Genomic DNA, 14,064 nt, shown 5'->3' with positions numbered 1-14,064 from the left:
TTTTTTGCCTATCTTGTGAAGTTTTTTAAATCTTGGAAATTAAGTGTCTGGCTGTGCATACTAGATAAATTGAAATGGAAACGCCTAGTGAGGGGTAATAGAGCTAACACCAGTACCATGTGTGTAGCTTCGACTGAGGCAAGTGATTATCTGATGACCCTTGTCTTTTTCAATTGCCTGTTTAAGTTTCTGTGCTTGTTTGCTTGGTACTGTTAGAATGTGTTGGGTAGACATGGTATGGCACAGTGTAGCTGAAGCTTCTCTGGGCCCAGAGAAGTCACGATGTGTAAATACTATATGATCTGAAACCATACAGATGTCGCACATCAAAAGTTTTGGACAAAGAAACCATGTGACATCATGTTTTAACATATATGTGTATTTGTACATGCAATTTATATTATTATTATAATAATAGCTATTATTAAATTTCCATGTATATGGGTAGATTGAGGCACAGAGAGATTTCTGCAGCTACGATGGCACAGCCAGATAGTGGTAGAGATTATTTCCACCCTATCCTTTGGAATTCACTTTAAAAATCGGTTTACAGAGCAACATATTTACTTGATAATTTTGATTACCAAAATTTGATAAGCTTGGTGATCATGGAATATGCCTTTTTCAAGATGCTGTTGCATTTGTTCTTGAAATTTAGAGAAGAGTTTTTAAGAAGTGGTTTGAAGCTTAAGAAGAAGAGAAATGTGTAAGGCATTGTATTGCATAATAGATATTAAAAAACCTTTTGGAATGTGTTTTCTGAGTTACTGCAGGATGATAGCAACGGTGAAGAAGTGGCTTTTGAATAAATTCTGTTGACTGAATTTCTTGACTCTCTTACTGCTTGCCCACAGAGAAGGTCTGTTAACTTGTAAACAGCACTCAAAACAGTGGTAGCAACAATGAAGACGTATTTACTAAAGATAACCAGTTGATCATGTTTCTTAACCTCCTTATGTGTAAGCCTAGGCGTTGTCATGGTGTATGCAGAGGTGAAACTATCATCCTCTGCATTTAGACTCTTAACTCTTTAGAAGATAGAAAAAAGACCATGTACTAGAATAGAAGGATATTACAAGGATGATGGCAAATTCAGAAAGGAAATTTGAACATTGTTTTAGAAGTTGTGGGGATGGGGAAGAAGAGAGAAGGCTGGGGAGAAATCCAGCAGGTAAGATAAAGGCAACCCATGATGAATTGATGTTGGCCCTTATACCAATTTAATCTTGCTATTTTACCTTTTTTCCCCACTCTTGCTGGACCTTGTAATGTATCTTTTCACACTTCTATCAAAGAGGAGGCAAAAAACCACAAAGCAGGAAACTTTGTCAAGAAAACAAGTTCTAGGGCAGCCCTGGTGGCTTAGCGGTTTAGCCCAGGGCCTGATCCTGGAGACCCAGCATCAAGTCCCGTGTTGGGCTCCCTACATGGAGCCTGCTTCTCCCTCTGCGCCTCTCTCTCTCTCTCTCTCATGAATAAATAAAATCTAAAAAAAAAAAAAAAAAAAAAGAAAAGAAAACAAGTTCTGGACTCTCTTCCATGGGCATTACCCATCATACTTCACCCCCCCCCCCCCCACTAGTTCTGGCCATAGTTTCATGATTATTCATAGTAAAGACCCAGAATGAAAAAGATTACATTTCTCTTTAAGAAGGTGGGGGAATAGGTAATATATCTTAGAACACTTTACATTAAAAAGAACTGAGAACGCAAGTTTGGGGAAAACTTCAGATTCTAGAACACTTACATACTGAGGAGGGGTGGTTAGTCCTTCTTCCTAACTTTGTCTCAGAAAGCCCAGTGAAACAGGTATTTTTTTTTTTTTTTTTTTTGCAATGAAACGGTTATTAATATCACATTTTCTGTATATTTCTTTCCTGGTTTAGGCTTGCATGTACAGCACTCCATTTTCCTGTTTGAATAAATGTCTTCTCTTTAACTTGAAATAGGATCCAATAGGGTATTATGTGGTGAATATATGTAAACTTCATTAGTCCCACTTAAAAAAATTCCTTTGTCTACTATCCTTTAATCTCATCAACTAATATTAAAGAGGCTTCTTGATCTGTTTTGTACATTTATCAGTTGTTGCCTTTGGCCAACATTAAATTAATTTGGGTAATGCTTTCATCGGATATTATATTATACTGTATTAGTAGAAAATGTTAGAGGGTGGGAGGGTGAGGGGATGGGTAACTGGGTGACAGGCACTGAGGAGGGCACTTGATGGGATGAGCCCTAGGTGTCATACTATACGTTGGCAAATTGAATTTAAATAAAAAATAAATGTTAGATGTCATTACTGAAGAGAAACAATCACAAAACCTTATTTCTTGAACATTTAGTCTAAAACAGCTCTTAAGGTTATAAGTACTTAAAAAAAAAGCTTTAGAGATGTCACCATACCTTTGGCGCCCCATGCCCTCCCTCTCCTATTCCTTCAGTGCCTCATTCACATATCAAACATGACCAGAAATGAAGTTATGTCTTTGCATTCTTCTTGACATAGTCATTTGCTTAGGATAAAACAGTGTAGCAGATGTTTGTAATTATTGCAGACTTTTCAACTTGTCTGGGACATCATACTGTCTGACATCGTTCATTACTCTGTATGAGAAAGACACAAATAACCATAAAGCAGGAATTTTGAGAAGCCATAAGGAATTGGGGCTGAATATAGTGTGCTTTGATTATAGAGACAAAAATGGCCAATTTTATGATGTAGAGGTGATCAAAGGTACATTTTCCATGTATAATCAGATGGTTAGTAAATACTTTCTCACAAATACTTTTTCACAGCAAAAATACATGAGCAATGACAATTGTTAGCCGGATGTTAGTAAGAAAAACAAATCATTTAAAATGATTTTTATCTGTTTCACTTCTGTCACATATGTGATTTGGTAGTCTTTTTACCTGTTCAGTCTTATGAGAACTTAAGGATCAGGAGATTTAAATGTTATAAAAGGATTTCTTTTTTACTGTTACTGCTGGAGGACTAAAAGAAAGAAAGTTAAACTGGCTTTACAGTGACCAACGTATGTTCGCTCAGCACTTTGTTGGGACAGTTGAGTAATATGTAGTTAATTGGTGACATTAAGAGCAGTTATAGAAAGAATGACTTCCTCTGACCTTTTTATTTCTTTCTTTTTTTTTTTTTTTTTAAAGATTTGTAGCCAAACCATGTGCCATAGCCCTCAACATCCAGGCCAATGGACCACAAATTGCCCAGCCAAATGCCATTCTGGAAAAGGTCTTCACTGCAATTACGAAGGTATGATTATCTTTTTGTATGGTTTGAATTATCATGACCACCATTCTTAATCTGTATTTGATCCCTTCTCTCCTGAGTTTGAGAACTAATTGCCCATCCTCATGCTTGAAAGAAGCTGGGTAGAAGCTGAATAATAGTGGGCATGTTTGAGACCTGTTTGTTTACTCTAACATTGATTTTAGATGCTTGTCTGTAAAGAACAGTCTAGATTAGATACTGATTCATCTAATTCTGTGCCTCTCTTACTCTCACATGACATGAAACAGCATATATAACAGTTGGATAGGATTTTGCGGAGATGACAAGGTAGACCTGAGGAATATAATTAATGTACAGACGCACCATAGAAATATTGTGGGTTTGGTTTGAGACCACTGCAATAATGCAAATATTACAATAAGGTGAGGCAAATGAATTTTTTGGTTTCCCAGTACATATAAAAGTCATGCTTACACTGTACAGTAGTCTGTTAAGGGTTCAATAGCATTATGTCTAAAAAAAATGTAGATACTTTAATTTAAAAATATTTTATTGCTAAAAAAATGCCAACCATCATCTGAGCTTTCAGCAAGTTGTAATGTTTTTGTTGGTAGAAGTTCTTGTCTGCATGTTGACGGTTGCTGAGTGATCAGGGTGGTGGTTGCTGAAGTTTGGGGTGATTGTGGCAACTTCCTAAAATAAGACAGTAATAAAGTTTGCTGCGTTGGTTGACTCTTCCTTTGTGAAAAATTTCTCTGTAGCATGGATAGCATAAGTAGCAATGCTGTTTGATGCCATTTTACCTTTCTTTCAAAAGTGGAATCTATCCTCTCAGGCCCCACCGCTGCTTTATCAACTAAGTTTACGTAATATTCTAAATCTTTTCTTGTCATTTCAGTAATCTTTGCAGCATCTCACCAAGGGGAAATTTCATCTTAAGAAACCACTTTCTTTGTTCATTCATAAGAAGCAACTTCTTATCCATTAAGGTGTTATCAAGAGATGGCAGCAATTCAAATATAATACTAATCAAAAGGCTGGAAATATTGAAGAGTTACCAAACCATGAGACAGAAACACATAATGAGCAAATGCCATTAAAAAAAAAAAATGGCAATGATAGACTTATTCGATGCAGGGTTGCCACACACTTTCAATATGTAAAAAATGCAGTGATTTGCAAAGAGCAATAAATGAAGTGCAATAAAATGTGGTACACCTGCAGGTGTGAGAAAAAATGCCCATTTGCTTATAGCATTGTCTTTCTGTTTCTGCAGTTATGGTTCATAGGCAGATGTAAACAAAAGAGGGAACAATTGAAGAACAGCAGAGTTGCAACATGAAAGAATGAAGGACAAGGGTCTGGAGAGTTTTAAGTCACAGATTCACTGTAGAGAAAATAGGAAAAGAGATAATCGTTGTGGTGAGTTAAAGTCCAAAGTAGGATCTGGGGGAGCAGAGCAGGGCAGGGTGCAGATAGTTGCTCCTCAGCTGATAGATAACACTTAAGAACAAAGAAGGGTTGGGACTAAGGTTGGTGACTTAGTGGTTGAGCATCTGCGTTTGGCTCAGGTCATGATCCCAGGGTCCTGGGATCGAGTTCCACATTGGGCTCCCCACAGGGAGCCTACTTCTCCCTCTGCCTATGTCTCTGCCTCTTTCTGTGTCTCTCATGAATAAGTAAATAAAATCTTAAAAAAAAAATAAAAAGGGAGGAGAAAGATGGAAGCCACAAACCCTCCATCTCAGGCCATGAGGAAGCACATCATAGCATCCAAGTATCTTCTTACACGTTTCTCTATCTTGTCCTCTGGTGTGGATAAGAAAGAAGACCAGGAAAAGTGTAACATTCTAGGAGAAGTGTTGTTGTCTGTATATTAAATGATTCATTTCCCCTTTTTCATTTTTCTGGGACAATTACTCAGGCTTCTAAAATGTGATTTGACAGTATTAAGTTTTATTCCTGTTCTGGTATTTGTATTGTTAACCATTTGCATTCCTTGTTTCTTGTCTGAAACCTGTTAATTCAAATATTCAAACATTTTTGTTTATTTTATCATCTTTATTTCTGTTAAGATTCTCTAAGATTCCCCTCCCCCCCACCAAATGGTATTTTTCTTGGAGTGGTAGAAGAAAACACTAGGTATTTTTTTATACCGCTGCTAGGAAGAAGAGAAGAATGTATGAGATTTTACAAAAAGCTCTTCTGCTAGTATTATAGGAAGATTTTAAATTACAAAGTTTTAACCTGAAGGGGCACAATACAGTACTTAAGGGAGAAAATATTAAGAAAAAACTTGTATTTTCATTTAACATACCAATTTACTGTAAGAAACACTTCTTTCCCTCTGAAACAGCAGAAGGGTAAGAAGTTATCAGGTTTTTTAAAAATGAGATTATAATATATTTGTATTCACCTTGTGAACTACTCAAAATGCATAATGAAATGAGTTTTCTACCCAAATGTTATGTCTCCCTTTAGAAACTCTGCAGTGGACATTTTATTCCCTTGCCTTATGTTTATTATGGTTACTGGAGAAATTTGCCCCATAAAGATAATAAAAGGATTTTGCACTCAGGTTGACAGCTCTAGAGAATATTTGCTTCTAGCTAATTTTAATCATATTCTCTTAGTTTCCAAGGTGATTCACTGGACATTTTTACATGATTAGAGGAGAAGCCTCATGTGTTAAATATAAATGTAGCAAAAGTTGGAACATTATTTCCTTGAATTCTTTATAGTTGTCCAGTGTTATTTATGATATAAGAAAGTAACAGGTCAGTTGACCAGAATAGGAGTAGCAGGACTTGGAGAGTCTCAGAGTATTTGTATGTGTTTGAGTGATCATCCACCAACCTGGCCTTGACTGTGGTTCCAGACCACCTTTGGAGTAGGGCATGGTTATCATCTTTCAAATGTGTAGGGATGCACTCTCAAAACCCTTAAAATCTGCTCTGTATATATAGGATTGGCTACATAATTTGTGGAGTCAGTGCAGAATGAAAATGCAGGGTCTCCTTTTTAAAAAGTATGAAAAAAAATACCCTTCAAGGCATAAAAATATAAAGCTTTTTCTTTTCTTCCATAGGTTCTTTTTCTTGACTTGTCAAGGTCAAGGTATTTTGGTATTTGCTATTCAATGTCTTGCTCCCTCAGGCATGGGGATACTTAGGAAAAGCAAGTACAGAACCTCACGGGTACCTGGAACCCAGTCCTCTGACTTTGTGTACACAGAGCCCACCACCTGCTGAGTACTGTCTCTTGCCAGTCACTAGGCTGACATGCCTGCCCTTCTCTGGCCAGAAGAGATTGGGGTAAGCAAGAGGCTCGTCCCCATTGATTCACCCATCAAATACAATACCTGACATGCCTGCCCTTCTCTGGCCAGAAGAGATTGGGGTAAGCAAGAGGCTCGTCCCCATTGATTCACCCATCAAATACAATACCCAGCCTAGGGTGCAGGTGGCTGCCTCCATGTCCCATACTGAGACACTGTGGGGTACACACACCTGACTCTAGTGTTTTCCATGCTTCCACCTGAGGCAGCAGTAGTTACTAGACAGAGTGGGAAGGGGGAGGAGGCTTCAGGAGCTCAGGGAGTCGGGACAGAGAAATAAGTTCCCCAGAACTTGTCTAGGGGGAGTGGTAGGACTGACTGTGTGTGAGCCAAGACTGAGCCCCTGACACATGTTCTTCTGTCTCATTGGACTTAATATACAAAATACCGATTCCATGACAAAATTATTAAGAATTTGGATAGCAGCCATAGAGCTTGAAACCCCAAAGCATGGACCTTTCTGAATGTGGATCTCTTTATCTTTAGCCCTGACTCTGTAATTCTCATCTATGTAATTATCTGATGAATTTGCATCCCTTTGTGTTAACAGTCTTTCTTTTTGAGGTAATGTCTGTCTATTTTTCTGTATACTTGGTATAAATAAATTTGTGTGTAGAGTTGTTTACTTAAGTATGTTTATTTACATTTTGGGAATTGTCCTGCCATATTATTGGCACATATGTATAATCCCCACAGCTTCACTTTTCTAATCAAATCAATTCTTGAGCCACTGAGGGAAAAATATATATGTCAGCTGTGAGACCAGATTTTATGATCCAGAGAAATCATATCATCATCCACTTTTGGTATGTTACTCTGTATTTTTAAAATTATAGGCAAATTTCCTGTAATTTGTTCTCTCTTACTATCCTCTTATGCCCATCTCTTTCTTTCCTTTTTACTTTCCTTTTCCCTTCCAGTATTTGTTATGAATATTAAAATCAACCTAGGTATTTCTGGAATAAAAATGTCTATATAGCATTGTTCATTTCTTTCCTTGGAAATCTTTTTTTTTTTTTTTTTTTTTTTTTAAGATTTATTTATTTTAGAGAGAGAGCAGCAGCAGGGAGAGAGAGAGAAAAAACGCAAGTGGAGGAAGTGGCAAGGGACCGTCCCAACAGGGGGCTCAATCCCAGGACCCTGAGATCATGACCCTAGCTGAAATCAAGAGTCTGGTCCTTAACTGACCCAGTCACCTTGGAAATCTTAAAAAAGAAAATAAACTAAGGAAAACAATTAAAAAATGCAAAACAATTAAAAAACACACAAAGAAGAAAGAAAATCACCCAAATTTTATTTTTGGTAAACTAGTAGATACATACCTCTAAATTTCAAAATGTATATAAAGGCTAACAAAGAATAGTTGAGGGTTGGGCAGAAGCCAAGTAGGAGGAAGTAAAGAACAAGAAGTGTGAATGGAGGGCCCAGTGGGGGTAGCTGTCACTAAAGCCAGCAAAAACACAACTCTTGAATGAGAGGGAGACAAAAGCCCTAACCACTGTTTGTAACACTAGGTATAGGAGCAAGGCCAGCAAATGTCCTCCTGGACTCAGTTTAATTCAGATAACTGGAATAAGTACACAGAAAACTATATGGATGGCACATTTTCAGGAGACAGTCTATCTCTGTGGCAGCTGAACTGCAAGAGCACTCACCCTGCTCCACATACTACCAGGAGCTGGTCAAAGAAATCAGTTCACTCAATGATGAATAATAAGGAACACACAGCATCAAAGACAAAAAAAGAATGTAAAGCAATGTTTATTAACAGAAATTGTCACTAGAAAAATGAGGCCACAGGGCAAATGAAAATTGTGATTAAATATTTTACTAGGGGCACCTGGGTGGCTCAGTGGTTTAGCGTCTGCTTGTGGCTCAGGTCGTGATCCCAGAGTCCTAGGACGGAGAGTCCCACATCAGGCTCTCCACAGGGAGCCTTTTTCTCCCTCTGCCTATGTCTCTGCCTCTTTCTCTGTCTCTCATGAATAAATAAATAAAATCTTTAAAAGTAAGTAAATAAAAAAAAATTTAGTATAAACTTAAAAAAAAAAATAGAAGTGCCTAAGTGGCTCACTCAGTTGGGTGCCTGACTCAATTTTGGCTCACATCATGATCTCAGTGTCATGGGATCAAACCCTGAGTAGGCTCTGTACTCAGCGAGGAGTCTGATTGAGATTGATTCTCACTCCCCATCTCCCTCTGTCCCTCCCCCCACTCATACACTCTCTCAAATAAATAGATAAATCTTAAAAAAAAAAAAAAAAACCACAAACCACTAAAAAAGCAATAACTCTGTGAAGGAAGACTGCAAAAAGGAAATGTAAGACCTAAGAAAAAATAGTTGGTCAACAGAGAAAGATGCAGTGTGAGCTGGGAGGGTCAGGAAAATGTACTAACACTTGCACAGAAATGAAGACAAAATCGGAAAGAACACAGGAAACACTAGACATTGCCGAAGATTCAGCAAGGAGTGCGGGAGATGGAAATAATAAAACTGAATTAAATGAAACAAAAAAGAGCTAAAAATAATTAGATATATAGCTCAAGCAGATCCAACATCTGCCTTATTAGAATCCCTCAAGGAAAAGTAAAGTAGAATAAATATTGAAAGATATGATTCAAGAAAATTTTCTAAAATAAATGGAGATTTATTTATTTATTTGTTTGTTTATTTATTTATTATTTTTAAAGTAAAATTTATTTATTCATGAGAGACACACAGAGAGAGGCAGAGACAGAGGCAGAGGGAGAAGCAGGCTCCATGCAGGGAGCCCAATGTGGGACTTGATCCCAGAACTCCTGGGATCACACCCTGTGCCAAAGGCAGATGCCCAACTGCTGAGCCACCCAGGCGTACCAAGAGATTTATTTTAATATGTTAATGAAAATATAGTAAAAATTGACCCAAGAAGCTTTCATTACTGGACTTGAAAATTAAAAGAATTCTTTGAGCAGACAACCAAAAATATCTAATCATTTCTTTAGGAAAAAATATCAGCATGAATTTAGTCTTCTTTGTAGAAACATTTCCAACATTTTTTAAAAAAGATCTTATTTATTTATTCATGAGAGAGAGAGAGAGAGGCAGAGACACAGGCAGAAGGAGAAGCAGGCTCCATGCAAGAAGCCCGATGTGGGACTCAATCCTGGATCCCAGGATCACACCCTGAGCCTAAGGCAGATGTTCAACTGCTGAGCTACCCAGGCGTCACTATTTCCAACATTTTTAAGGAAAATGTGAACTAAGAATTTTATATTTAGGCAAATTGTTTTTGTTCTGTAACAGTTAAAGACAAACAGATTTGAACATGCAAAAATGGGGGAATTGTTCTCCTGAGTCCTTTTTGAAAAACTATTATAATCATTGATTTCAGCCAATGAAGATGTTGCTGGAGTGTCATTAAGGTTTGAATACATTTAAACCGTTAAATGTGAGGAGTAGGATGACAACAGAATGTAAATATTCTATGTTCTCACATTGTAGAAGTGATACAACTAACAGTATTTGAGATGGGGAGGGGAAGGAAGGCAGGAGGTAGAATAAATTCAGTGATTGCATAATCTCTAGGAGGTGGGAGTCAAAACCAATCAGTTTAAGCAGCCAAATTGGGTAATAGAAGTACAAGCATATTAAACGATAAAAGAGTAAACTGTAAAAGAGATAAAATTATCATCTAGTATTAAGTGGGAGGAAGAGGAAACATACTAATTTTGAATATTGCTCATATGGAATTATTGATTGAAAACAAACATAATTACAGTTATGGAAAACCACTAGAACAAAAATTACCCATAAAAAGGAAGGAAAATAAGCCATATTTGCTTGCCAAGATTAAATTTTTTTAAAAATTAAAACAGCATAACAATTCATGTGACAGAACTGTAAGCAAACTTATCAGTTATATCAATATACGTAAATGGGCTTGAATCATCTAATAAAAACTAATACAGATTTAGGTCACATAGCTGATAGAGACACCTTCAGATAAAGTAAATACAAATATTGAAAATAAAAGGATGAGTAAAAGTATATAGACAAATACAAATAATAAAGTAGGATTTTTATTTTTACATAAAAGTGGAAGCCAGGCCAAAAAGTATTAAGTGAAATGAAAAATTGGCTTTTTCTTGCCAAAGGATACAATTCATAAAAAAGATAAAGTGGTTATGACTAATATGCATTGAATGTCAGTGTATCCATATACTCATAAAAAAGAATGAAAGAAGAAATAACTTAATAGCAGGAGATTTTAATTTACCTCTCAGTCATGACAGATTAAGTGAACAAAATGTAAAACAGAAGATAGAAATTCTAAGAGGCATAATTAATGAGGGAGATCTAAGTGGTACATTTAGAACCTTATATTCTGAATGTAGAGACCATACTTTCTTTAGAAGTACCTGTTAAATATTTACAAAAATTGACCTTTATTATAAATACACACTAATTTTAAAAATAGGCACAACTTAACATTAGAAATCAGAAAACAGAAAATCTCTTGCTTTCCTAATCTTAATCCGTTCTTGGATAAAAAATAGAATTTCAGAATATTTGGTAACAGAGATAATGAAAGCCTCACTCATTTGTACTGCCAAAGCAGTGCTCAGATGAATAGAGTTTGCTATTCTAACTCTAAACTCTAAACTTTAGAAAAAGAACAACAAAACAAAATGAAGGCAGGCAGAAGGCAAAAGTTAACAATAAATGCAGAAATTGTGTTTAAACTATAGAATTGAAGATCAATTCAAAAATATCTGTTTAATTTTTTTTACAGAAAGTCAGCTAATCCAATAAAAAAATAAGCATAAATTTACAACATAATAATTAGCAGCATTATAACATCACAGAAATGGAGGAAAATAAAAAGGATATATTTCTGTTAATGTGGCAAATAAAATGTAAGATAAATAAATATAAAAACTTGGGTAAAATGCAAATTATTCTAGGAAAATAAAATTTACCAACTATCTCTCTCTCCCTCCATGCCCCCCCATATATATATGTTTGTCTGCATGTATATATAAAGATCAAAATCAAAGAGCTAAACTGCAAAAAGGTAGCAGGCTCAGATGTTCTCAAAAGAAAAATTCTAACACACTCTTAAAGAGCAGATAATCCCAATGCTATTTTAAACTATATTAAAGCATAGATAATTAAGAAAGTCATTCAAATTCTCTTTTTATGTAGCAATAAAACATTAATTAACAATAAAGTCTGACAGATTAAACCCAAAAAATAAGACTAGAAACCGAACTTACTAATATCAATGAAAAAAATCCCAAATAAAAATTAGTAAACAGAACTTAGCAGCACAGTAAAGAATTATTTATCATCACCAGAGAGGATTTATTCTAGGGATGCAAGGCCTTCCCTATATTCAGTATTACAAAAATGTATATGATACATCGTCATAATTGATCAAAAGAGAAAAAGTATGTAATCATCTGCATGGATGCTGAAATCTACCATTATTGTGATTAAAACCAAGTTACCTTTTTCTTAACACGATAAACACATTTGTGTGTCAGCTCCAAATCTGGCCTGTTGCTTAATGAGAAACAGTGGTATTCTCACTCAAGTCTGGAACAAATGGAGATGCTTATAATCACTACTCTGCATTGTGCTCAGTTTTACACAGAAATAGTGAATAGATAAGAGAAAGAAAGGCATAAAAATTAGAAATGAGGAGGTGAAGCTATTGCTGTTTGAATTCACTGAGTCCTTACTATATTTTAGGTGAAAAAAGATACTAAAAATCTCCTTTGTTTGTAGAGCTTACATTCTCGTTACATGTTATAATATGACTGCATACTTGGAAAAGTAAAAGAATCAAGTGAAAAGTTACCACGAACAAAACCAGAAAAGATAATATTCCTAGGGATAAATGTAACAAGGATGTGCAAGATAAGTAGGTAATTTTGAAGAATACAAAAGACAAATTGGGTAAACATGGTAGTTCACCCTACATTAATTTCTCGAACATTTGGAGTAGGGAAAATTTTTCTTATGACCCCAAATTCAGAAGTTATAACAGAAAAAAACTGAGAAGTTCATATATGCTTTTTAAAAACTTCAAGAAAAAACAAGCAGAAAACCCATGGCAAATTCTAAAACACAAAGACATTGGTACAAATTATGCAACCTATGCTATGGTACAGACAAAGGAAAAAATGTGCAATCGATATGAAAGGATTGTTCATTAAAAGGAAGTAGAAAATGGTTTTTCCTCTTTCAAAAAAAGAAATCAAGTTAAAAAATATACTGAGACACTATTATCAGACACTATTATACTGAGACACTATTATCAGACTGGGAAAAAGTTGAGAAATCTGATCATGGTGAGGCACTGGGAAATGCACACTCTTGTTTGTGTAAGTATAAATTGGTAAAATCATTAGTGAAGGTAATTTTTCAATATCTAAGGTTGTGAATGCATAGGCCTTTGATCTACATTTGCTTCCAGGAATTTATCTCTATGTCTGCCTGTATAAAATGCTCTATGACAAGATGATTTATTACAGCATTGTTTATAGTAGTGGAAGTCTAGAAGGTACTTAAATGCCCATTAACTGGAGAGTGGATAAGTAAATTATAGTATATCCTGACAATTCTACAAAAGAAGGAGGGCATTCTTTATATTTTAATATGGAGGTATTCCAAAATACATAGTAAAGTAAAAAGCTCAAAGTTCAGAGTAATACATGTAGTGTGCAACCATTTGTTTGGCAAAGTGATATAAGAATACATGTTCAAATTTACTTATATTTGCATAAAATAACTCTGGAAAATAAACTGATTTAATAACTGATTAGCTGGTAGGAAGACAGAGCATAGTAGGAATAAAATGGGAAGGTAAAACTTTTTTTGTTTTAATTTGTGAACCATGTGAATGCTTTACCTATTCAATAAGCTGAGAAAACAAATTGAATTTAATGATTAATTCCTCTAGGAAAATGGTATAGCCAAGGTGTATAGTAGGATGTGAATTTTTGTCTTCCCTATTTTTTAATTAAGATAGATACAAAAGGAGAGTGTAGATGGTAGATGGTGTCATGACTACTGAAAACAAAAACACGTTACAGTACACATCTCACTGAAAGTGGGCAAAGGACTTTTACAGACACAAGCTTAGCATGTTTTATGACCTCAGTCACAACACTGAGGCCACTTGCTGCATCCCCTGTGTATCTGACATCTTCAGTTACTTGAGATTCTTTGAAAACGTGTCATATGTACATCCCACCTTCGTAACTTGAAGCTGGTCAGCCTGCCTTCCCTTACCCCATTTTTGGTTATTTCCTCTGATCACTAACATCTCGTTAACAATAAAGGAAAGATGCATTAATAAAGGAGTAGAACTAACTCAGCTTAGTTTGTTGTGTGGCAGGACATGCTCACATAATTGTGGGCAGGATGGTCCCTAACATATCAGAGAGTAGAGATAAGAAAAGGGAGAAATGAACACTTACTAAG

The 14,064-nt window shown here is 35.7% G+C and overlaps 1 protein-coding gene across 2 annotated transcripts in view; it reads left to right on the top strand.

The window, feature by feature from the left end:
* CERS6 (ceramide synthase 6) overlaps nt 1-14,064 on the top strand; it is a 301,903-nt gene that overhangs the window by 89,552 nt on the left and 198,287 nt on the right. For both annotated transcript variants that reach the window (XM_077883581.1, XM_077883582.1), the window contains exon 2: nt 3,169-3,274. In XM_077883581.1, the coding sequence (XP_077739707.1) occupies nt 3,169-3,274 (106 nt within the window). The remainder of the gene's footprint in view (nt 1-3,168; nt 3,275-14,064) is intronic.

This window comes from Canis aureus, chromosome 34, assembly GCF_053574225.1.
Source record: "Canis aureus isolate CA01 chromosome 34, VMU_Caureus_v.1.0, whole genome shotgun sequence".
NCBI lineage: Eukaryota > Metazoa > Chordata > Mammalia > Carnivora > Canidae > Canis > Canis aureus.
The sequence above is the reverse complement of the archived record's forward strand: the minus strand, read 5'-3'. Positions and strand labels throughout refer to the sequence as shown.